A 23,495-nucleotide genomic window follows, 5' to 3' on the forward strand; every position below is an offset into this window, starting at 1 on the left:
AGGCACCGATGTCCCATTGAGAAAGCTATAAAACTGTATTCTTTCATGAAGTGTGGCTAATGTTTGAGGTTAAATATCTCAGTCCTCTTCATTACAGAGCATAGCAGACAGAAGGCTCTAATCTTAGGTACGTGGCCAACAGTGCTACTATCAGGATTAACATGAGTCAAGCCCCAGAAGGGACAAAAGCATCAGCCTAAGTCATCAGCTTAATGTCTCAAGGGAAGCAACTGTCCTGAGCTGCAGAATAATAATGCTGCAAAAAGGGATTCAAATCCTGGAGCAAACACTAACACCTATCCTGTTGATGAGCTTGAATACAAGTTGCTAGAAAAGTGAGCTTAGGAGTATAAAAATAAATCATGTGTCTGTTAATAACATGCTTGAAAGCTTAGCATAAATCCTCCTCTGCTAATTTCCAACCTTCAAAAGTGTGGTTTTCTTTTTAAGGAATGTCATTGGATGGTCAATTTTCCTGTATAACTGCTGAGCCCACATGATCTTCCCTGTTACCTAAAACACAAAAGATATGAGGTTTTATTTCCATTAACTTAAAAATGGTCAAGAAGCAAAGTCCTTTTTCTTTCTCATTTATTTCATTCTTACTGGCGGTATATTACGTGGTATAGGTGGATTTTCTTTTTGCTTCTGGTAGAGTTTTCGAACAAACTCTAAGTCTTGGCTGTACTGCTGAAGGACAATGGTATACTTCTCATTAAGATCAATATGATTTTCTCCTATTTGTTCAAGCTTCATCAGAAGTCCCAGCATCTGTTCAGTCTAAAAAGGAGGATGGAGCATTTACTCCAGAAGACATTAACAGTTCAGAAAGTCATTGTTCATAAACCATTTTTTTTAATTTATAATATAAGTTATGTAAGTTTGCAAGTTGTTTTCTAAGAAACACAGAAAACTCCATCCAGACAAGTTAGTGAATTTTACTTCTGTATTTTGTTCCATTTAGAATATATTTACCATACTATTGACCAAGAAACTGCTACCGCTACAATATACTGGAATATTTAATTTTTTTCTGAGTCTCAAATCATCAGTCTTTTTTTCTGCAAACAGTTGTGGTAGAACACCTACACCTTTACCCATGCTTCATTAACATCTCATATCATGATCAGGGCCTGAACCAATGAACAGTACTGATATTAAGGTAACAGATGGCAGAAATTATTTCATTACTCCTGCCAGTCCAACAGGAGTAACTTAGAAATGCAACAGGAAGCATGGGGAACACCAGGATGAAGAACGAAAATAAACTTTAAAAAAATAGGACTATAAAATTGGGAAGGAAAGATGGAAGCTAAAACTAGCACCAAGCAACAATGAACATTATCTTCCAGCACTTCTGCAAGCGACTTTTAGAACACTGGTAATAGCCTCGATGTCCTCCTACATTATCTCAGGCAGCCACCACCACAATATAGAACACTGGCAGTAATGAAGGAGTTCAGTAGGAGCTGTGGGTACTCAGCCCTTCTGAGCACCAGAACAAGAGGTACGCATTTGTAAAATTACTTACAGTTACGGTCTTCTCAAACCAGGAATCCACAAATTCTTGTATGGATTCGTACAATGCTGCAATTTGGTTCTTAAATTCAAGGTAATCTTTTTCAAACTAGAAAAGGGTAAAAGAAAAAAAAATCACCTATAGTGTTGCTTTCATTTCACACAAAATTCTTTCCCTGAAGTTTTTGAGGAATTTGCTTTGTCTGCCCAGTACACATGTTGTGCACTGAATTAAAGAGAACAGGGACAACACCAGTATCAAAGGCATTTACATTCTAAGCAAAGCAAACAAAAAATAAGAAGTGTTAGGTTATATGATTGAAGCCTCATCTTCATGAACACAAAGGAGCACAGAGGAACAAGGACAGGCAGAGGAAATATAATAACCTGATCAAAGAGAACAGAGCACACTCACCAGCTAATCCCAGCACTGCCACAGGAGAGCGCTCAGCTCACTGTTCGAGTATGAAACCCAGCAAGATGAGCAAATTGGCAGGCCCTCTAGAGCACCTTACAGTCTAAGGGAGGTTATTGCCTAGGGGATAAGGGACTCATTACAGTTTACCAGGAAAGAGCATTTTGGGACTATACAAAACATATTATGGGAGTTAGGGAAGAAGTAAATGCAGGGATCAATGTGGTTTGTGGGAGGAGTAAGTGTGGAAAAATGGAGGCATGATGGGATAAAAGGAGTCGGTCACATGTGAACAGCTTGCTGGTCAGTACACTTGTCTGGCTGTGCCCTGTACCTGATCAGCACAGTCTGTCTTGTCTTCTTACTTATCTCCATTTCTAAACATTTTCATGGATAAAAGGGTTCTCTCATCTGTGTGCATAAGTGTGTACGGGAGTCTACGTACCAGCAACAGGAGGTGAAGGGGTTTAAAGGCAGCTTATAAGAAAGATGAAGAGAGACTTCTACCAAGGCCTGTGGTGATAGGATAAGGGGTAACAGTTTTAAATCTACCCAAAAGAGAGTTGATTGAGATTGGACATAAGGAATAAATTTTTTATGCTGAGAGTGGTGAGACATTGAAACAGGTTGCCCAGAGAAATTGTGGCTGCCCCATCCCTGGAAGTGTTCAAGGTCATGATGGATGCAGCTTTGAGCAACCTGATCCAGTTGAAGATGACCCTGCCCATGGTAGGGGGGTTGGACTAGATAATCTTTAAAGGTCCCTTCCAACCCAAACCATTCCATGATTCTATGGAGACCATGGGTCACTGGGGCCTGTGCATCTGTAGAGTCAGCAACTGGAAAGACTGGAATGTATTGAGGTCTAAGCATCAGCAACCAGGGTAGGAACCATGGATCATAGCAAATAGAAACACTGGAGCATATGCATACTGTGTGGGTGGGTGTGTCACGCATAATGGTCAGAGAATACCAAACCAGACTAGGCAGCAAATAGGACAGAAGCTTGGGAACCAAGTGTTGGAGCAGCCGTAAGTCTGGGCTGGATATTAAAGAGACCAGAGTGGTCTAAGAGTTGGCTACCAGAGGGACCAGGAGGCCTAAGCCAGCTACCAGAGAGACAGTAGGGTCTGAGGGTCAGCTACTGATAAGGTTATAAGACTGGACCAGCTACAGGAAAGAACTGTTTGCATGTGTGTGCCTCTGTGTGTCAGCAACTGGGACAGCAAGGGGATCCAGGGGTCAGGTAGAGGGTAGACTGATTGCCTAAGACCAGTTACTGGAGGGACCCATAGCACATGTGTCTGTGCATGTATGTGCGTGTAGGTCTGAGTACCAGCAACTGGAGTGCAGCTGTGGGCCTTGGAGGGGTTGGTACATCCAGGAACTGGGGAGACCTGGGTATCCAGGTGCCAGTTGTTGGATAGACTAAGTGTGTAAGACGAGCTACTGGAGGGATCCATGTATATATATTTTCCACTAACAGGCTTTCCTCCTGCTCAGCCAGAGAGGTTCAGGATGAGGCCATTAATACCGTTTGCAATTGTGTGATTGCTGTGTTTTCACTTCGTGTTGAGCTGTGCGGCCAGACCTGTGTATAAATGTATTGTGTGTATGTGTGCATGCATGCCTATTGGGAATTACACGCTCAGCCTCACAGCTCAGTGAACCTGGGGACATGGAACTGTAACAGCCTCACCTCTATTGGGCTACCAAATTCAGCAGCTCCTAACTAGAAGTAGGGTATTTATCTGTAATAATTTTTCTTAAAAAGTCCAAAAGACTGAGGACCTACAAAAAGAGTTCAATGCAAACTTCCTCTTGAAGAAGGCACTCCACAAGCTTTGGAAGATAGTCCAGAATATATATTGCTCCAACCATTTAGGTGTAGAAAAGCAGCTCAATTCCAGCACGTGCAGGATGTATTAAAACATGAGTCTGAAGCACTTGAAAAGCCACTTTAGTTTTTACCACCCTACTCAGCGCTGAGGGTGGTATTATTCACTTCTCCCTCTAAAATGTTCTTCTAAGTGCCTTTGCTACCTTTACTATAATACTGCCTTTACTATGCTATTAAGTATTTTCAGTAACACTGAGTAACTCTTGCAACTAGATAAACTGTATTTAATGCATTGACCTATCTGAATTAGTTTTCAGTCTGCAGTTCAAAATATATGCATCTCAAAACAAACAAGTTTAGGAAAAGTTGTTTGTAGCATTACCTACCACACAGAACCTAGTTTATAAAAAAATAACAAAAACATTTGAAATAAAAGCCAAATTTACCCAAACGCCTTCAAATTGTATTAAAAGATATGAAAGTATTATTATTACAGCAAAATACTATATGCATTGTTATAAAATTTAATCTTCTTTGCATAACTCCTGTGAAAAGCATAGAATGAAGGGAGTGATTGTCAGACAAGTGCTGAATGTACATACCTCCTTTTTTCTGTGATCCAGAACATCATACCGTTTGGATTTGGTGTTTGTAGCAATGCTCTGGTAATGAGTACTGATCTCTTCAATACCTTCTATTTTTATACGCTGGAGCTCTAAAAGGCTTTCCATAATATTGCTCATGTCTGAAATCTTCTCCAAACGTTTACAGAATGTATCAAATTTTCCAAATATATAGTTTTCACTAACAATAAAAAAGCAACAGATTGTTATGCAAATCTGTTTGTAATAGATTTAACCACATATATTTAACCCACATATATTTTTCCAGAACTGCTACCAAGTTTCACATAAAAAAATCTATGCTGTACTAATTACAAATCAAGTAAAAACCATTTTAAAGTAATGGATATAAACGAGAAAATGCTTAATCCTTATATATGTCAATTAAAAGCCTTTACCACATTTTACAGGAGTTACTCTCTTAAATAAGACATTTGCAGGAGATCAAAATGTGAATGTACAATACTAAGAAATGCTCCATGCTTTAAGTGCCAATACAGGTAAAACTTCCCTTGGCATTGTGATAGACAACCCAGCCCAAAGCTGATTAAATTCTCCTGGAGTCTTTTTACTTACATTCATGACTCAAATTTGTTGGGATTTCAGACCACACATAAACACAGGTATTAAATTAACACATGCATAAATTCCCCTGAAGTCCCCTTGGACATCTGCTAAATCAACAAGTGACCAGCAAAAACCTGTCACTGTTTTATTCCTGAATAAAAAAAAAAACGCTGCACGGTCATGTTCTGTTTATAATAAATACTACATTTTAATCAAGTATTTAGCTTTTCTGCTAGCTAGCAGATATAATGACATCTCATTTATAAATTGTATAAATGAATATGATTCAATATTAGGGTGAATTATTTACCTAAAATCAAATTGCCTGCCACTTGGATTTTCCTTTAGCGCCTCCCTAATTCTCTGAAAGGATGTTTGGTACTGTTCTTTGAGGGAAATGCATTGTTGTATCCTCTTTAGCAATTCTTGCCTGAGGAAAAAAGTACAGAAGACAGAAAATAATCCTAAGGAGGTCTTCAAAAGAGTATAAATAAAAACAGAACATTTCAGTCAGATATGCAACTTTTCAAAATAAGAACGCAAAAGTATACATTACCTGGAAAACATTCAAAATATGAGGATTACATTACAAGGTTTTGTTTTAAATTTGTTACCTAGATGGAATATTTTTAAGTTTAGGCTTGGTTGTCATCAACCCAAAACTTTCACAGCATAGTCCAGAAAGGACTTACATCAGGTAAACCCTAGCTACTGAGTGCCTGCAGTTTGGCCATTTCTCATCTTCTGTAACCTGGGTACTGCTGATAATGATTTTTGCAAACAATTTTTTTCATTTGTTTCTTCATTTTTTCTAAGCAGACAAGACTGGAGAGGTATTTTTCCAGACTACAGTAAGCATGAGGAAAGTCTCGTTTCTTTACAAAGACACACCAGGAAGATCTTGGTTCCTAAAGCCACAGATAGTTACATCTTATACACGGTTGTTCATTAACCCTGAGGTACTACTATACATGAGACATACAGATGAAGCATGGAAATTAGTCATAAGCCATTTACCCAAGACTGTTGCTCCACTTTGGCTTTGTCTTTCATCTTCCAAAGGATCGTCGCGAATTAAAATGATAGTAAACTTTATAGACTGAAACAACTAACTGGGACAGAGAGAAACTTTTGCTGGGACAGCAGCAGCAAATAATTAAATGAGAAGAATGTCTCAAAAATAAATTCAGGTAGAATAAACAAAAGAATGTATTCTACTTCTATGTACATTAATTCTTTAGAATAAACATAGCCAGTACTTAATTGATTACAGGTAATTTCTGAAAACTTCCCTTTACCCACACCAAAATACAGGAGAAATCCAAATTATTTGTTAGATTTACTTTTATGTCTCCTAGCCTGTTACCTCAGTGTCACCTTTGACGTGGCTGGAATTTAAGCACAGACATCCTGACTATGTCTTGATGAAGCTTGTAACACCTTTTCCTTCTCACCTCAGTAACTATAATCTCACTCCATTTATACTCTTTCAAGAGATGGTTCCAATCATTACTTTTCTAGTTGATAACTTTAGATATCATGCTCATCTTAACCTTTCTCTGTGGTTTCCCTCTTCTCTTTTGCATGAAAATAATTGACTTGTTCTTATAGTCTGTGTTTTTCCTAGGCTATCTCCACTTAACTTATCCTTTGGGTACACTTGTTCTGCCAGTGACATCAGCATTCACCACCCACTTGTTAAGTTTCATACAAACACTTCTGTGCTTCCGCTTATGCTGTATGTAGCACTTGGGAGCAGCTCCTTGCAAGTAGCCATAGAGCAGCTAACTCATCCCTTCCTTGAAATGTCTCCTTTAGTTCTCCTAGCAGTGATGCCTACAAAACATCCAAGGGCATCCAAGGTTTGCTGAAAACACTGTCATTCCAGCTGACCAACACTACATGATTGCTGTTTTTTCTCCATCTCTCTTTCCTTCCCCCATCTCTCCATTCACTTCTTATGTTTCAGATTGCAAGCCCTTCTTATGTTTTAGATTGCAAGCTCCTTAGAGCTGAGGCAAACTTTTTGATCATTTTCTGTATAGTGCCTAGCATTTGCTGAAAACAAGGGACTCTCGCTATACTAAGAGCTGTAACAAGAACAACAGAAAGGAAGAACAAAACTAGTCTTAGGCATGTCTAACTAGCAAACTTACAGTAAATCTAGCTTTTTAAATTTAAGGTGCCTCATTGGCACCATTAACACTCCTCATGTATTTGCTTATACAGCATTCTCCATGGAATACTCAGAAAATACAAGTCTGAGTCCCACCTATCATCCACTTATCTTGCTCCAAACAGAGTACAATCAAATTGTGATTCTGGTCCTGGTATATATTGTCCCCTTCCTCAAACTGACTTTCCTGTCCACTAAGAGCAAATATAAATCTTAGATGGAACTTTGCCAGTCTGTCCTCAGAGCTTCTTTATGAAGAACCTTAGCTCCCAGTTCTAATTGCTCAAGTTTTGGTCTAAAAAAAGCCATGGGAACAAAATATCAGGTGTTGTATACTGATATACATTACGTGCTTTTCAGTAACAGTTTTTTTCACAACACATAGTAAATTTGTTTTTGCAGAGTACTTAATTCTACACAAAATGAGTAGTCACAAGCTGAAAATTAACATGGGAATCAGTGCCTGGTAGGAGGACAAGGGGCTACTTAAATTTACCTTTTAATAATCTTGATGATTAATCTACAATTTTACTTCTAGTGTTAACAAAAGAAGATTATTAATATTCTATCACCTGTCCAGATCCCAGATTTTTGAAACACCTTCACATAGATACATCTTGCATGTGTTAATCATTTGATTAGTGATTTTAAGAAGAAGAGATGTCATGCACTCTGATGTGTTGTAGTATGGTGATGTACAGTAGATCATACAGACAGTATTCATTAAACTGGGTACGTGTTCCATCATTGTCACCTACATCAGGAAAAAATGAGAAAGTCACCAATTTGAATTTCTTCAAAATTAACACAACGGAAAATGTGACAGCTGTGGGAATACGTTTGTCGGTGGATAAACATCTTTTTGATTGTAACACATTGTTCTTGTAGACATCTCATTATGAACTGGACCATCCAATTCATTTGTGGGGACCTAATGCACTATGACCAAGAGAAAAAAATGGGTAATGGGTAATGAATAAATGAATAGGTCTTCTTCCAGAGTGGGATTTTCCAGAGGAAAAACAGAGGCTGTACTCTTTTTGGCCATGGCCTCCAGTATATGAAGGTGCTATAGTCTGCTCTGCAAAAAAATATGCTACCTGTGGAAAAGAAGTCATACACCGATACAAAAGAGTTGTCCTGCTGTAGGAAGGACAAGAAAAAGTTGGCCTTTGCCCATTTTGCCTAGATCTGTACAGAAGAGAAATCCAGTAAGGGGGAGGCAAGGCAACAATAATCTCTCTCTTACTGAGGATACTGAACTATAGAGTTTTCTGTCCCACAGAAAGATTCCACAGAAATGCATACAAGGCAGGTATACTGAGAACCCAGAACAAGAGACAGTGACTGGTCTAGAAAAGGATAAAAAAAAGTATGGTATCTAAAAGTCAAGTCCAATATGGCAGAACAGTGAATATTTGCAGAAGAAAAGCAGTGTAAAATTGCACAATAGATTCAGAGTTCAAGCTTTGAAAACAAGATTTAGAAAATTTGTAAGCAGCTGGATTATGTGTAAATCTTCTGAACCATATAAGTTTAGACAGCTTTGCCTGGTGGCTGTATCTTCAAAACTCACGCTCTCACTTAAAAAATGAAATCTGAGATCCACATGGTTATGAAAATAAGTTTTATTATTTGAACCAGATGACAGTAAATACGTGCTACCTGCAAGAGAAACAGCTTTAACCTGTAAAATAAGTGGAAGCTGCCCAATTTTAGCGCAACTGAAGGCTTAAGATCATTTTATGATATTTGCATTAAAACAATCACAAGTAACTGCTAACTGAAGCATGGAGACAGGAAGAGGTACCATACGTAAGACCCAACCTCACAAAGACAATTCAGCTCGATATCAGGTTTGGAAAAACGTCATACTTTGCTTATTTTTCTAATGCCCTTCAATTATCTTTTGGAATGACAACTGCCTCCTACACAAAAAGTAGTATTATCTATGGCTTATTCAAAATCTCTAAACTCAGTTCACTAATGCCAAAGGAGTTAAGCTGTCCACTAATCATTAAGCATAGGAGTTAAATACTGAAAGGAGAAATATCTTTCTTTCAGCAGCAAAAGCCTTTCCTTTCTTTTCTGAATTTCACGTTAAGTGCCTTTAGAGTACTACTTACAGGTGAAGCTTTGGCAAGTGGACCAAAAAATTTATCCAATGTATATAAATATCTCACATTGTCTTTAGCTTCATTGGCAGCAATTGTTATATTACCATCCTGAAGGGAGGAAAAAAAAAAGAAATAGAATTAATACTGTTAAAATTTACTGAACAGGTTCTTGCTTTTTTACAGTGCATGCTACCACAAGACTATGATTCCATCTGGCAAACATTTTCTCACTGAAGTTCTCTCAAATAAGCCATTTCTTCTTGACATAAGAAATAACTGCTTTTACATGCAAAAATTGGTAAGATCTACTTGGCAATCAGCAACACTTTGGATGTGATTTAGAGGAACTCCTTACTTAGACACCCAATGACACTCGCAACACACCCAAACAATTCCTGATGGAAGTACAATAGTGTGGTTTTGATAATCCAGCTTACATTGTAGAATGGTTTTAGCATGGTACCCATTCTACAGAACTTAGACAAGATCCCTGAAATGCACCAGGGTGTTTCCCACAATTTTTTAATAAACACTTGTTAGGGCAAATGAGTTCACAACTAATGCCTGTATATCCTTCTGTTCATGACAGGTGGAACTATCCAGTACTTAGGAGGCAATTCTGTATGAAGAAAGAAATCTAGTTCAACATCCTTGGCTTGTACTGGCTCTGTACAGACACTCTCATCCAAATTCCATTTATCTTAAAAGTCTGCAAATATGTTAAGCACAAAATCAAAAACTCAGTAAGGTGATACTGTTTTCCTGGTCTATTTTCAAAACAGTAGAATACTTTCCTAAGTGCTAGAAGATCTACATTCTGGTGTTTTGGGGGGTGATGATTGGCTGTACATGGTCTACAGCTTATTTTCTGGCTTGCCTACAATTTTGACTGGTAAGTTTACATTACAGATATCCACTTATCTGAAGGAGCAGTTATGCTACAAAAAGCCAGCTGTCAATAATTCTAAAAGCAATATGATGAATTTTCAGACACCTCTACAGTTGGCCTCCACAGGGTACAGCTGGAGAGAGGCAGAAAAATGTTGTATTGCTGCATTACTTTACTTTTGCACAACCATTCCACCCACTATGTTAATGAAAGACACATTACAGAAGCATTGACTTCTTTTCAAGTTATCTATTTAACTTCAGAATCATCAGTGTTATATGTTTCAACAAACGGATAATAAACCACAGTACAGAACCAGCATAAACACTCAAAACTATTTTTAGCATTCTGTTCAGTTCTGTGTGTATTACAAATACAGTACTGTACTCATTTAAAACTTTTATTAAAACATTGTAATTACCAGCTCTTTCCACTGCTTTAATGTCTTTGATCTTGCTGCCTGAAGAATATTTATAATTTTCTTTACTTTTGAACTCTTGATCTCTTCTAAAAGGCTTTGAAGAAAGAAACACATTTAATACTCTCTTTGGAACGAAAGTTTACATTTATTTTTAAAAAGCATTTTTTTTAGACCCTATGGGAAATAATGCCGGGATTTAACCTGTTAAATGATGACATTCTTGTCTTCCAGTGTTCCAGCTCTGCAGATGGACCAATGTCATCAGCTTCTCTTCTCATTTGTTCACTCTCCACTAAAACTTGTCTGATCTGTTTGATCCAAATCATGACCACTTCTTCAAGTTTCTCAGTGACCTCTGTGTTAGTGCCTTCAAAATCATAGAATGGGACAGTCTCATAAGTACCAAGAAATAAATACAGATTTTTAATTACAGAATTGAAATGTCCTTGGCAAACATAAGCTGAGACTCTATGTAAGCTGAGTATATTCAAATCACTGACCAACACCAGGAAAAGATTAAGACTGTAACAACAAGGTGCACACACATAAGACTTGCATCTACCTACTCTTCTACTATTGCATATCCTTTACAATGGAAACTGTTAAAAATACAGTGAGCTTGTAAAGAAAAAAAAATACAGCAATGTAGTTTTGGGAGAATCATGTTTCAGAGGTCCAAGTAATGCATTAACTATTATGTGTATAGCTTTCTGTTTGTATTTCATAAGTAAAGGCTTACTTCACATTTCTGTCTTTCTGCCACTGCAGCCTATTCCACATTAAAAGCATCACGTAATGGACACCATTATTAACAGTCACAAAAAAACCCCTATAATTTATAAGTCAGCACATCTTTTAGATTGCCCTAGCAGCTGAAAGAGTCCAGTTCACTTGGTGCATTATATTTAGGACTCGTGGAGCTTGTACTACTAAATGGATCTAAAGAACTTGTCCAGCTATGTAACATTATTGCTTCATCTTAAGAGTCACTAGTTCTTCAGTGGAAGCTGTCCCGCCATAGGCCCATGTAGGGTTGAGAGGGATTGCAGAAGTATTGATTGGTTTGGCATTATTTCACTCTGAAAATCCATGTGATGATAAGAAATGGTGGAAAGTTATTGTTCAAAGAGACAAAACTACTCTTCTCCTTACATATATATATATATATGCATATATAAACATTTTTATAAATACATCTTGGTTTGACTCACAGCCCTCAGAGCCAGACTTAATATTCGATAGGATTTCCCCAGTATCAAAGAAAGTGAAGAGTATACACACTAGTAGATGGCTTCACTCAGCAACTACTTGGCCAGCAAACTAGGAGGAACACAGGCCACTGCGTACATGGTATGTCAAGGAACTACCCAATCCTTTAAGATCTATGAATTAAAGGATGGGCAAATGATTGATGATTTTATGATTATACAGCCAGAAACCTGGCAAGAGTAAGCAGAAAAATGTATATAGCTCAGGGAAGATGAATTAATTCTTCAAAGTAAATTTTTACTAATGACATAATATTTATTTTATAAACAGCATCATTGTGTTTGCTTTGCTGTAGGAATTACTCACCTGCAGTTATGTAGTCAGATGGGTTCTGTAAGTTGCTGACATAAACATCAATATCCACTTTTGTGAGCTGAATTTTATCTTCTATATTCTGTCTTGATGATGACAAAGTACCCACAAATTTATCCACTGAATACAGAAAGTCTTGTATCTGGCTGTTCTTCAAGCCTTCTTTCACAGCTCCCCAGTTCTGCTTGTTTTACGATTTATGCCAAAAAAAAAAAAAAGAAAAAAAGTAAAACAAGGGTCACACTTTCTTTTGTTTTTTGAACACGAAAGGTACCTTATTTTTCATTAGAAAGGTGTTTCTTATTCATGGCAGTATACAAAGGTTTATCAGTATGCCCCTTAAAATACACTCATCTGTACCATAACATAAATATTTTAAAGTGTGCATTGATTTAATTATTCTGTTAGACAAGAAGAGACAAACAAGCAAGAGACTCTCAAGAAATAAAAATGTCTCCCTGCTCTCACTGTCTTCACACTGAATTGTTGTCCTTTTTTTCAGTCTGATTGGGCTCTCTCTGAACAGAGAAAACAGATTCTAATCTCCCTTCCTGCTCCTAGGTGAAAGAAAATGGTAGCATATGGTAACAGCATACCACACCATCATTCTCAACAGACACTGAGCTTCATTATATTTCCTACCTCTGGACATGTGCTTCTGGAGGCAACAGAACCAACCGTGATGCTTTGTGAGTGCCACAGAACAAGGACAACTCAAAGAAGCTGGATACCCTAGCTGTGATACAGTGCTTGCTGTCCATGCTCTAGAATAAAAGCATGGACTGATTCTTTGTGCTGCCAGAAGGACTTGACACTTCTTTCAATCCAGGCTTAATCTACTTTTAATGAAGTCATCACAGTTTTACCTTAGTATGGCTGCTATGCTGTGTTCTCCTTTGTCATGAGGATTATGGCTGGTGCTATTGCTTGAAAATAAACAATAACTATATGAATTTCAAACGCTTATATTCAAATTGCATGACTCCCATAAAGCCCTATATTGGACTTGTATCTTTTTGAATCCTCTGTTTTATGTTCAACTGATGCACAAACAGGACTGCAGTAGCCACTTGCCTTAATTCCACACGTTCTTGAGAAAAACGACTAGCTATTTGATTACCTGTTGGGATTTAAGTGCTGGTATCATGATTTGGGACAAGAAAAATTCCAGGCCCTGAAGGATATTTCCATTAATACAATCAAATATGCCAAAATTCACCTCCTTCGGGAAGAAACAAGAATTAACAGAGTGCATGTAAACTTTTGCAACATTATACTATTTGAGTGAAATTCAGACACGTGGCAGACATATATACAGTCCATAACTACATAGGTTCCACGGATATTGCTCCCCAGCTACTGAATTTGGATTGGACATAGACTAAAATTCAACTGGAAATTCCAAGACTTGCCCTGAAGTTTGAATCACCAGAAGAGTCAGTCCTATAGTGTAGCAACACTCCAGCAACCAATTAAAATTAACCATTTAACATCAATGCATTAATTAATCTTAAGACAACGATATGTCTATATTTCTCTTTTATTGGAACAGCCTCCATCTATCATAAATGCCTAAAAAAGGACAACAAATGTATCAGGCAAGAAATGCCTCTCTCCGTTGCACAGTTCTCTCCAGTTCATTGTCAATGAACTTATGCTTAGGAAGCACTTCTTTACCAAGAGGGTGGTCAAACACTGGAACAGGCTTCCTAGAGAGGTGGTCGATGCCCCAAGCCTGTCAGTGTTTAAGAGGCATTTGGACAATGTCCTTAACAACATGCTTTAGCTTGGTCAGCCCTGAATTGGCCAGGCAGTTGGACTAGATGATCGTTGTAGGACCCTTCCAACTAAAATGGTCTATTCTAGCCTGTTCTAGTTAATGTGAAGCAAGAAGCACTGAATTGCTGAAGCTGACAGTGAGAGACAGTACTGGTGAGTGGAATTTTACTGCAGAACATAAAGCATAAATTGGAAGAAGTGAGGGATTGCATCTTTTCCCAATGCTATCCATTTATGGACTGGTTGGCTTTTCTGCTACTGGCATTTTGCTTACAAATGGGTACATCCTGAACATGGGCCACGTGCTTTCTACGACCCATACTGACTAGCCGTTTTGGCTCTGGGTATGTCTCTTGTTAGTAGAGAGGGAGTCTCATTCAGAACTTCTGAACTGCACAAACATACACTGGTTTTGCCTTCATAATAATAATTGCTTCACTGATACAGGGGAAAGCATACTGAGTTCTGCCCTGGAAGCTTCTACTCCCAAATTTTGGCTGTTTGCAAAGAGCAATTCCAGAGTGTTTTAGGAATGGCAACTACACATCAATTTTTGTAGTGGCTTTGACATTCTCGGCGATCTTGATTATTAATTTCACTGATGTTTTTCTTGCTAGTTCCCCACTTGCATGCAAAAGAAGAGCATTTAAGACATTTAGTTTTTATGCATGGGTGGAATACTATGTCCTAACAATATTACAGTATTATAATCCCACTAGAGTACAAGAGGGTAGAAAGCTCTTTCTCAAAAAGTGGAGGAATTACGGATGACAATCAAAGCATCATTCTGCTTGAAGAAGTGCTTACGAGGAAGACCAGGTTTCTTTGCATGTCTGAACATGTTACCTGGGAGGCAATGCCCACAAGGTTGCTAACAAGGAAATGCTCCTAAACTACTTCCTTCTGCAAGAGGGTGTGCTAACGAAATAGCAGAAGGAAAGGACAGAAGGGTAATGAAGAAATGAACTGACCTCTATTTTTCCCCTTCAGATGCTTTTAACAATGCCAGTTTCTCCTATATGACAGTGTTTGCATTTGTTGCAGGGCGGGGGAGACAGGTAAAATTAAGTCTTTCAAGACTTCTGAATCTCTAGGTCAGGGTCAACATACAAGCTGATCCATTTCTTTCCACAGGACGCTGAAGATTCAGCTATTCCTCTTGAGAAATAGGGGACAAATCCGTGTATTTCTAGGGGGTTCTCAGGTTCTCCTTCCAACTGTTCCTACACAGCTCTTCAGGATAAATCAAAATTTGCCAAACCAGTCTGAGCCTGAGCTCCAGGCCTCATCAGTGGTGACTGATGTGACTGAAAATTAGGGCTTGTTTTACCTTCTATAACATCTAAACATACTGCCTCACATAAGGAATGAAGTTTGATGACAGCTACATGACAGCCCCTGCCAAAAGAAGGTGATCATGAGAGAACCACAGAGAGAAGGCACCAAGGCAGCTAACTGAAGAGTTTGGACAACCATTCTGACAGGTACCCAACTGAAGCAGCACAGCAGGACTGACAGGGCGCAAGAAGAGGAAGCCTACAAATTACTTTTGCACCCCTGGATGAGGTATTTATAAAAATATTGTTATAAAGCAAGTGACTGACAGAAACTGAAGTACTGATTTCCGTGGCTGTAGCTGGGGAACAAACTTCCTACGGCTTTGGCCTGTTCAAATGGAACACATCAACCTATTAGTGATAAATAAGGAGAAAATATGTACAGCATAAAAATGAGTGCATCAATATTTTTGAGAATATGATTTCAGTCTTATTACATTTGTTCTTTAATGTCTATTCTTAGATGTTAGTATCTGGATGCTCTTTGTAAAAAACTATTGCAAATACTTCCCAAGAACATGAGTATCTCTGAAAGTCAGAAAAGGCTGTTAAAGTACTTTTTTTTATACATAACTAAAGCTATTAGGGGCAGGAAAACTTTACTTTAGTTAGTTTCACGTATGATCTTTATTTTTAAAGTTTAAAAGATACAGTTATTTAAGTGCAGCGTTTCCATAATTTAGGCTCATTAATTAAAAGGAAATCTCCTGGTTTAGATCTTTATTCCCTATTGCCATTAAAATTTATATTTTTAACGACTGATTAATAATGACTTTTTATTAATTAAAATCTTATTTTTAATAATATTGCAGTAGCTACTTTCCAAATCATTAGAAAATTACTTTATCATAAATACTTATTCAGATGAAAAAGTACTTCTGTTAAACACAGAACTAGACATTTTCACGAAAGCACTCCCCACTTCTTTTTCTGATTCCAGTTGTGTGAATAAAGGTCTAAGAAAATATTAAGTACACTGCAAACACTGCATGATTTTGGTCTGACCTGGGAAACATTTGATGCAGTTACAACTTTATCTGATGTCCTTAGGAAAAATGCACAAGTTCCTGTAAAGTTCTGTAAAAAGGACAAAATGCATACAGTTAAAAAGAATACACATGTACAGTAAAAGTAATTTACGTAACAACTTAAAAATGTGCTGAAAACAAAACTGTAAAAAATTAATTACTCAAAAAAGTAGTGAACTGTTTGCAGGATATTTGAAAATCTGTCCCCCTCAAATCAAACATTGTTTTTTGTCCATCTGACATAAGAACCTAAAAAAAGCCCTTCTGGGCAGACCAGTCCAGTATCGCATCTCTACCAAGAAAAATGCAGTTCAGAAAGAGCTTGTGAGCTAGGCTTCTTCCTGGGCTCCACTCCTCTTGTATTCCCTGACCACCTGCACCGGTGGTATGAGAGCTGTTAGATGACATATTCCTGTCTAGCCATTTCAGTATCCATTATGGACCTATCCTATCCTTTCTGAATCTGCCAACTGAAGAAAACTAACATTCACTGAAGAAAACTAAAGATATTCTCAGCTTTCAAACATTTAGAGTATTTTTCATAGATACCTAGACCAGAATGGATCATCTTAGAATGACATTTATGTCAGTTTTTAAAAAAGGAACTTAAAAGTTTACTAAAAACTTCTGATCCAAATACTTTACAACATGTATTTTCATCTTTTTGATGGACTGAAGTAATGTAAAAGTTTCAAATCAGTACTGCAACAATGCTTAGTTTTAATCTATTAAATCTAATAACAATTCAACTATAACAAATTTGAAAAGCCTTTGCAATTGGTCCAGTTGGCAGATGAATGAATCTCACTTTCCCCTCTGAAAGCAAGAAAGAATTCTTCAGCTATGTCTTTTCTAACATAACAATGTTAATATAAGATCATTGGGGGAAAAAAAAAAAAACATCACCATGACTTATTCAAATAAAATTGTATATGGTACACCCAATTCCCCCCAAAAGAGATGGAAAGAAAGAAAATTAATCAGAAATCCTAATGACTACTCTGAATACACTGCTGAATAATGCTTAGACATTACAGTAAGGAGGTTGTTATAAGAATTTGAATGGAATTGAGGAATTATTAAAGGTATTTTTGGAGTAATGTGCAGTTTTATTATATGAAAGGAAATACAAAACCACTGAAGAACTGCACTTTTAAACTAGAAGTGCGCAAGCACTGGAAAATACTTAAACATTCAGTCATTAACAAAAATGTTAGGATCTGCAATTTTTTAATAAGGGTTTATTTGACCTGCTCTCCTCTGAGATAGTCAAATCCATAAATCACTACTTCTTTACTGGTGAATTCCAACCTCAGCTCGAGAATCGTAGAATCATAGAACGGTTTGGGTTGGAAGGGACCTTAAAGATCACCTAGTTCCAAGCCCCCCCTGCCATGGGCAGGGACATCTTCCACTAAACCAGGTTGCTCAAAGCCCCATCCAACCTGGCCTTGAACACTTCCAAGGATGGGGTATCCACAACTTCTCTGGGCAACCTGTTCCAGTGTCTCACCACCCTCATAGTGAAATGCTGGGAGATCTTAGATTATGAGAACACGGACTAAGTACTTAAATATCTATCCAAGAATTACCAGAAGTTGTTTAACACTGCACAACTGTTATGTTTTTTCAATATTTTACTTTTCAAATGTCATCTAATGAATTTTTCAAACATACCTCTGTAGAACCCATGGTAATAAATAACTTCTCCTGAAGCAAACCCTTCGTTGACCCATCTGACCTCAATGATGCATTCGATTTTTTCTAGCAATTAAATTATAAATAAGAGGTTAATAAAATAAAAATTATTATCATACAGATACCTCATCCTATATGAATATGTGAATTATAACTAAGCTCATTCTGAATCAGTTAGTAATTCCCAGATAGAAATCGTGAGGTTGACTTTATCTGTAGAATAAGCTTTGCATGAATCTCACAATCCCCAGTAAGCAGTTTCATAGCCCTGTTATTTCAGAAAAAACTCAAAGAAGAGGGAAAAAATCTCAGAAAATATAATGAAATTAAATCTGAAGTGTTTCCTAGAGCAACTTCCTCCATGGAAACAAACTGGATGTCTTGCAGAGAGAGTCAATGCACCTGGTCTGCAAAGTCATAATGTAATTGTGAGCGGGACTCACAAGGAACTCTGTCAGGTAGATCCTGCCAACAATGCAAAGAAATTTAGTTTTCTGCCCATGTCTTTAACCATACATCACTCTGAAAAACTTTCTCTCTGATAAGCCTTGCTGCCACTGGTCCCTCTCCACTGAGATGTACCTACAACCTCTTCTCTTTGAAGCAACAAAAAGTTTAAGCCTGATCAAGATCTGCTTTCCTCTAATCTTCTGTCATGCACTTTGGAAAATAATCTATTGAAACTTGGAAGAATGTAACAGAAAATAATGTGGAAGAGGCCTGCGGGTATATTTCTCTTCCAAGTTTGAGAAGGAGAGGCCTCTTCCTAAAAAGTCTAGCTCCTGCTAGACTAAACATGTGATGTATGATACACAGTGGTGGCTCCCCACTCCCACCCCAAATCAGCATCTTCTAAGCCCTATGCACAGTCTCAAGTGAACATCACGCACCCAAGCTAGTGAAAAAGAGAGGTAAGCAGCACTGAAGAAAGGATCTTTGACAAATCTTGGTAAGAACATGCCTACTAGGTCAGGCCAATGGTCTGCCCAGGCCAGTATTTTGTCTCCAAGAATGGCCAAAAATGGATAAGAAGGGGGCAAGCATGTATGATACTGCCCCTGAGTAATCTCCAGTTCTCCAATATGTTTGAAACCAAACTGTTGACAGAATAGTCAATTTAATGAGATCTGTTGACTCATCAGTATGGGGTGGAAGAGCCTAGAGATGGCATTCATACTTTCCATCAGAAACATTTTTATGCTATGCTGCTTTTGCAACAAAAGTTTCATAAATTCATATTTTAATTGTTAAAAACACCAAAATAAAACAAAACTAAATGCAGAAATGAAACATTTCGCTTAACCCAAGCTGGGCATTTATTTCTGGCTTGTCAGTTAAGGAAAACAATTTCAAGATCTTTAGTTTCATCTCGATTTAAGTCAGCGAACAACACATTCATCCCAGAAATGGGCATGAACAGTCCCAGTGAAAGGAAAAACTGATTAAACTGTTTCGACAGCTGAGCTGATTCTGTGCTTTCCAAAGTCTCTAAGCAATTCTAGTAACACTCGAAAGTTCTTTTAACTTATGTAGGTTATAATGAATCTGTAATTCATTCTTTCACTTAACTGACGATCAGGCATTATCAATCAGATTTTCTCCACAACAAGCCTAAAATACCACCATGTGGTGAGTTAGCTCACCTTAACATGGCTCCTCAGTGGCATAACCTGAAAGGACTGAAGAAGGACTTCTGCAGTTCAGGAAGCCCACAACAGTCATGTTAGGCAATTTCAAGGTTGCTTGGCACCTTCTGATATCACTCTCAGTGGAAGCTGAACACAAATGATTCTGCTTTTTATGAAGAGGCTTCTCCTCAAAATTGAAAGGCAGAGAAATGCATCTTGGGGACCACAGCTACCTTATTTCTACTTAGTTTTCCAAGCTTAAGATTATTTTCTGCAGAATGGGACAGACCTGAACATGAAGCCACCTTAATTTAGAAAGAAAGTGCATCATTTTTCACCCTCTTGAATCAGTGCTTTGTCCATAGTGGAGTGGGTGCAGTTCAAACCAACAGGAGAAGACAAAATGGTTCTTATACACACAGCTCCCCCCTTCCTATAATACTTATGTTACCTAATCTAGTATTTTTAAACTCTGAATACTGTGAACATTTTGCCTCAATTATCTTTATAATTTTTGAAGTCTGGATTTTTACTTTACTTGGCCATTTTTAAGTTTTCTTTTGTGAAAACAAGAACAGTATAAAACCATGCTGCAGGGCATTCTCCTGTTTTCATGTAGGCCGAGATGGCAGTATCTAAACAATGAGATCCAAGTTTCTTCCACATTGGCATGCATAGCAAAAAAACCTCTGTTAAGATTTTCTAAATTTTGCAACAGTCATGTGATTTTTTTAAAAAATGCAACTGTGCTTTTGCAGAATTAATAACAGAAACATACCTGCAATACATCTTGGTAAAAGAAGAGCAACTTTTTAAGTCCACTAGGGGCAAAGAATTGTTCTATAAGCTGAAACTAAAAACAAAATTACAATGGTCATTGATTGTGAAGTAGTTTCAAAAGACTGGAAATTTTGGGAATATATTTAATAATAATAATTTAATTAATATTTACCTTGTCATCAGAAATAATGGCCTCCTCCACTTGCTGATCACTTAAGCCTATCCCATCTGCTAATCTTGATATCAAATACTTGTGTCTTTCATCTATCTGAGCTCTTCTCTCCTCTTTGATGACTTTGGCTTGCTTGGCTAGTTCTTTCCTAGTTTCACTTGAAAGTACTATACTTTTCTTACCAGTTGTCTAGAAAATAAAAGTTTGTTATAGAGAGATTCTTTTTCCTCATTTAAGGGTTATATTTTATATTGTTGATCTTTAAGCTGTTTTCATAAACTACTTCAAGCAGGAACATAAAAAATTACATCTAAGGAATGCAGAGGGAAAAGACCAGTAATAATTAACTTGTTAGGCCAGAATTATTTCTCAGTATAAAGCTGTACAATGGAAACCTCAGATCAGAAACCTCAGATCAGGACCTCAGAATCAGATGTGGATCCAGGCTAAGGTCACAACACAAATTTAGCACTATAAAGGCTCTAATTCAAATCTCAGCTTTGTGAATCCAGCTTCCAAACTTCTATATGCCCATATTCCAAATTTGGGACCAGATCTATCTCTATACTGCCAGCATTTTAATATATAGTATCAAGTTATTACCTCAAAGGAAATAAATAAAACAAATACACTATAAAATCAGTCACTATTGGAACAAATATACAATTGATGTTTAATACGCAGGTCATATAAAGGTAGTAGCAGAATGATAAAGAAGGAAACTTATGTGGGCAAAGGATTTTTTAAAATCTTCATAACAGCGTGAACAAGACTGAAAATAGATATGGTGAATAACATTTTTAAGTCAACAGATAATCTTCAGAAGCTATATACGGAAAACTAAAGATTTGGGTAAAAAAGTCACCATACTGAGCATTTCCTTCTACACACAGCTCCCACTGACATGAGTATCTGGAGTCTGGGAATGTCTGGAGTGTCTCTGTACCTCACAATTTTTATTGGAGAGAAACAAAGACAAATTACATCATCTACCCAGTACTCTAAACTAGGAATTACAGTTGATCAATCCTGATTTACTCTTTGCTTAAAAAACAAAAAGCTGGCCAATGTCCACCTTTGCCTCCTACCATTTGGTCTTACCCCAGACTCTAAATGGATGTTTTACATCACTCCTGTCTCTACCTGCATCTCTTTGAGACACCAAGAATTTGGTGGATACATGTAGTTGTTGGTCAGTACCATTCTGATGTCTCTAAAAGCTACATCTTTTCTGATTCACCGTTCATTCTTCTCCCATGTAGGTCCCAGCTCATCTATGTCAGTCTTTTATCACCTCTGGCTTCCATGCCAACAGCTGGATCTCTTGTTTTGCATATGCCTTCCCTGATGCAGCGTGACCTTATTCAAGTATTCTCAACCAATATTAATTTTCATCTTGGCAAAGAAAGGGGATTAACCAGTGGATGATCAAAAAAAACCCCAAAAACCAAAATCCCAGCAACACACATTTGTGAGCACAGAATGTAAATGGCCTAACACTGTATACACTTTTGAGCGGTTCACTGTTCTTTTTCCGTGTAATTAACAGAGACTAAAGGAACTCAGTGTCTTCCAGTATTAGGCCAAACTTTTGCCAATGAAGACTTCAAGAATTATCCATACAGAAGAAAATTTAACAGACAAAAGATAGCTGAGTCTCCACTTATTTTAGCATGAAAACACTTGCCGGAAGAACAGCACTCAAAGGTGATCCTGTGACAGCAGATCCTAGCTCAGTGCTCCTTGTCTTCAGGTCCCCTCCACGTCTACGATGCTTACTTTCTGTGTCTAGTTAAAAGAAATGACAAGTTCTAATTAGTCAGGTATATGCAAAACAAATGCATTTAGAAGACCTGCAATGTTGTTTCTTAATATCTGCTGGCTAACCTCTTCTCAGGCTGGGGAAAATGAGACATGAAAGGAACATTAGAAAACCTGTGCCTCAGCAGAAACCCTTAGAAGCTGTTAGGGGGAAAAGATGTTTTATAATGGCTTTTATCGCAAGTTCAATTGCGATATCACAAACAATCCCTACTGATAGCAGCAGAGGTAAGAAAAAGCAATTTAAGGTACTAGCTTGAAGAAATCAGTTCTGGAAAAAATAGAGACTCTGAAATATTGTCATTTTTCACACTTGCTATTGTCACCCAGTTATTCCTCTTCTGTTACTTCTTTATCTAAATTCTGATTGTCAGTCTCATGCATTTCTGACAAACTTGCTACTTGCAGAGACTTGCAAGACAGCTTGACCACTGGAATCTGAAGAATAAAGATTCCTAATATTTGTAATAAAAACAGGACATATATCATTAAAGTGTGTAACTATCTTCTGTTGATTGTTTAAGCCTCCTTAAGAGCTTTTGAAGCCCTTTAGGTTATTTAATAAAAAATTTATTCCATGCCTTTGTTTTTCCTAGAAGTTAGGATTTGAATATTTTTAAGTCATTTAAGTAACAAATAAGAGTATTTATGTTTTCCTGATACTAAGTACAATAACTCATCTCCAGCCAGACACCATTTCTATTTTAAAAAATTTAATTACAAAGCATTCCTAAATATTGCTTTATCTCTCCTTAACAGAAATACTGTTTTAGTTAGCCTCAAAAAGATAATTATTTGAAAGCACTGAACAACACTATTTGTAATTGCTACAGCTTGCTTTTAGTCCAAGAAAAAGCAACCATTTTATTTCTCAGAAGATGATATTTAGGTCCCATCCTTGGCAGCAAACAGGATCCTCAGTGGAGCATGCAGTACTGCTAATGATTGGCTCACTAAACTTTTAGGAACTACTGTTTAATCTATTCTAAACAAATGATGAGATTGTGACTAAAATCAATATTCTAATAGCACTGATTTCCTTATAAATTTTCTTACAGATTGTGTCTCTTTTCCCTGGATTATAATGTATTATTCACAGAATCAC

At 37.3% G+C, this 23,495-nt stretch overlaps 1 protein-coding gene across 1 annotated transcript in view; it reads right to left on the reverse strand.

Annotated features, from left to right (window-relative positions):
- The window catches only part of LOC142405960 (dynein axonemal heavy chain 5-like), a 173,474-nt gene that overhangs the window by 145,940 nt on the left and 4,039 nt on the right, over positions 1 to 23,495 (reverse strand). Inside the window, exons 3-18 of the mRNA XM_075494186.1 lie at positions 22,257 to 22,357; positions 20,570 to 20,758; positions 20,396 to 20,470; positions 17,969 to 18,055; positions 16,269 to 16,340; positions 13,268 to 13,369; positions 12,142 to 12,328; positions 10,768 to 10,933; positions 10,567 to 10,660; positions 9,266 to 9,364; positions 7,712 to 7,893; positions 5,274 to 5,393; positions 4,376 to 4,577; positions 1,532 to 1,627; positions 607 to 780; positions 424 to 513 (exon numbers count right to left, since the gene is read on the reverse strand). Of these exons, the coding sequence (XP_075350301.1) occupies positions 424 to 513; positions 607 to 780; positions 1,532 to 1,627; positions 4,376 to 4,577; positions 5,274 to 5,393; positions 7,712 to 7,893; positions 9,266 to 9,364; positions 10,567 to 10,660; positions 10,768 to 10,933; positions 12,142 to 12,328; positions 13,268 to 13,369; positions 16,269 to 16,340; positions 17,969 to 18,055; positions 20,396 to 20,470; positions 20,570 to 20,758; positions 22,257 to 22,357 (2,036 nt within the window). The remainder of the gene's footprint in view (positions 1 to 423; positions 514 to 606; positions 781 to 1,531; positions 1,628 to 4,375; positions 4,578 to 5,273; positions 5,394 to 7,711; positions 7,894 to 9,265; positions 9,365 to 10,566; positions 10,661 to 10,767; positions 10,934 to 12,141; positions 12,329 to 13,267; positions 13,370 to 16,268; positions 16,341 to 17,968; positions 18,056 to 20,395; positions 20,471 to 20,569; positions 20,759 to 22,256; positions 22,358 to 23,495) is intronic.

The sequence above is a fragment of the Mycteria americana genome, chromosome 2, assembly GCF_035582795.1.
Source record: "Mycteria americana isolate JAX WOST 10 ecotype Jacksonville Zoo and Gardens chromosome 2, USCA_MyAme_1.0, whole genome shotgun sequence".
Lineage (NCBI taxonomy): Eukaryota > Metazoa > Chordata > Aves > Ciconiiformes > Ciconiidae > Mycteria > Mycteria americana.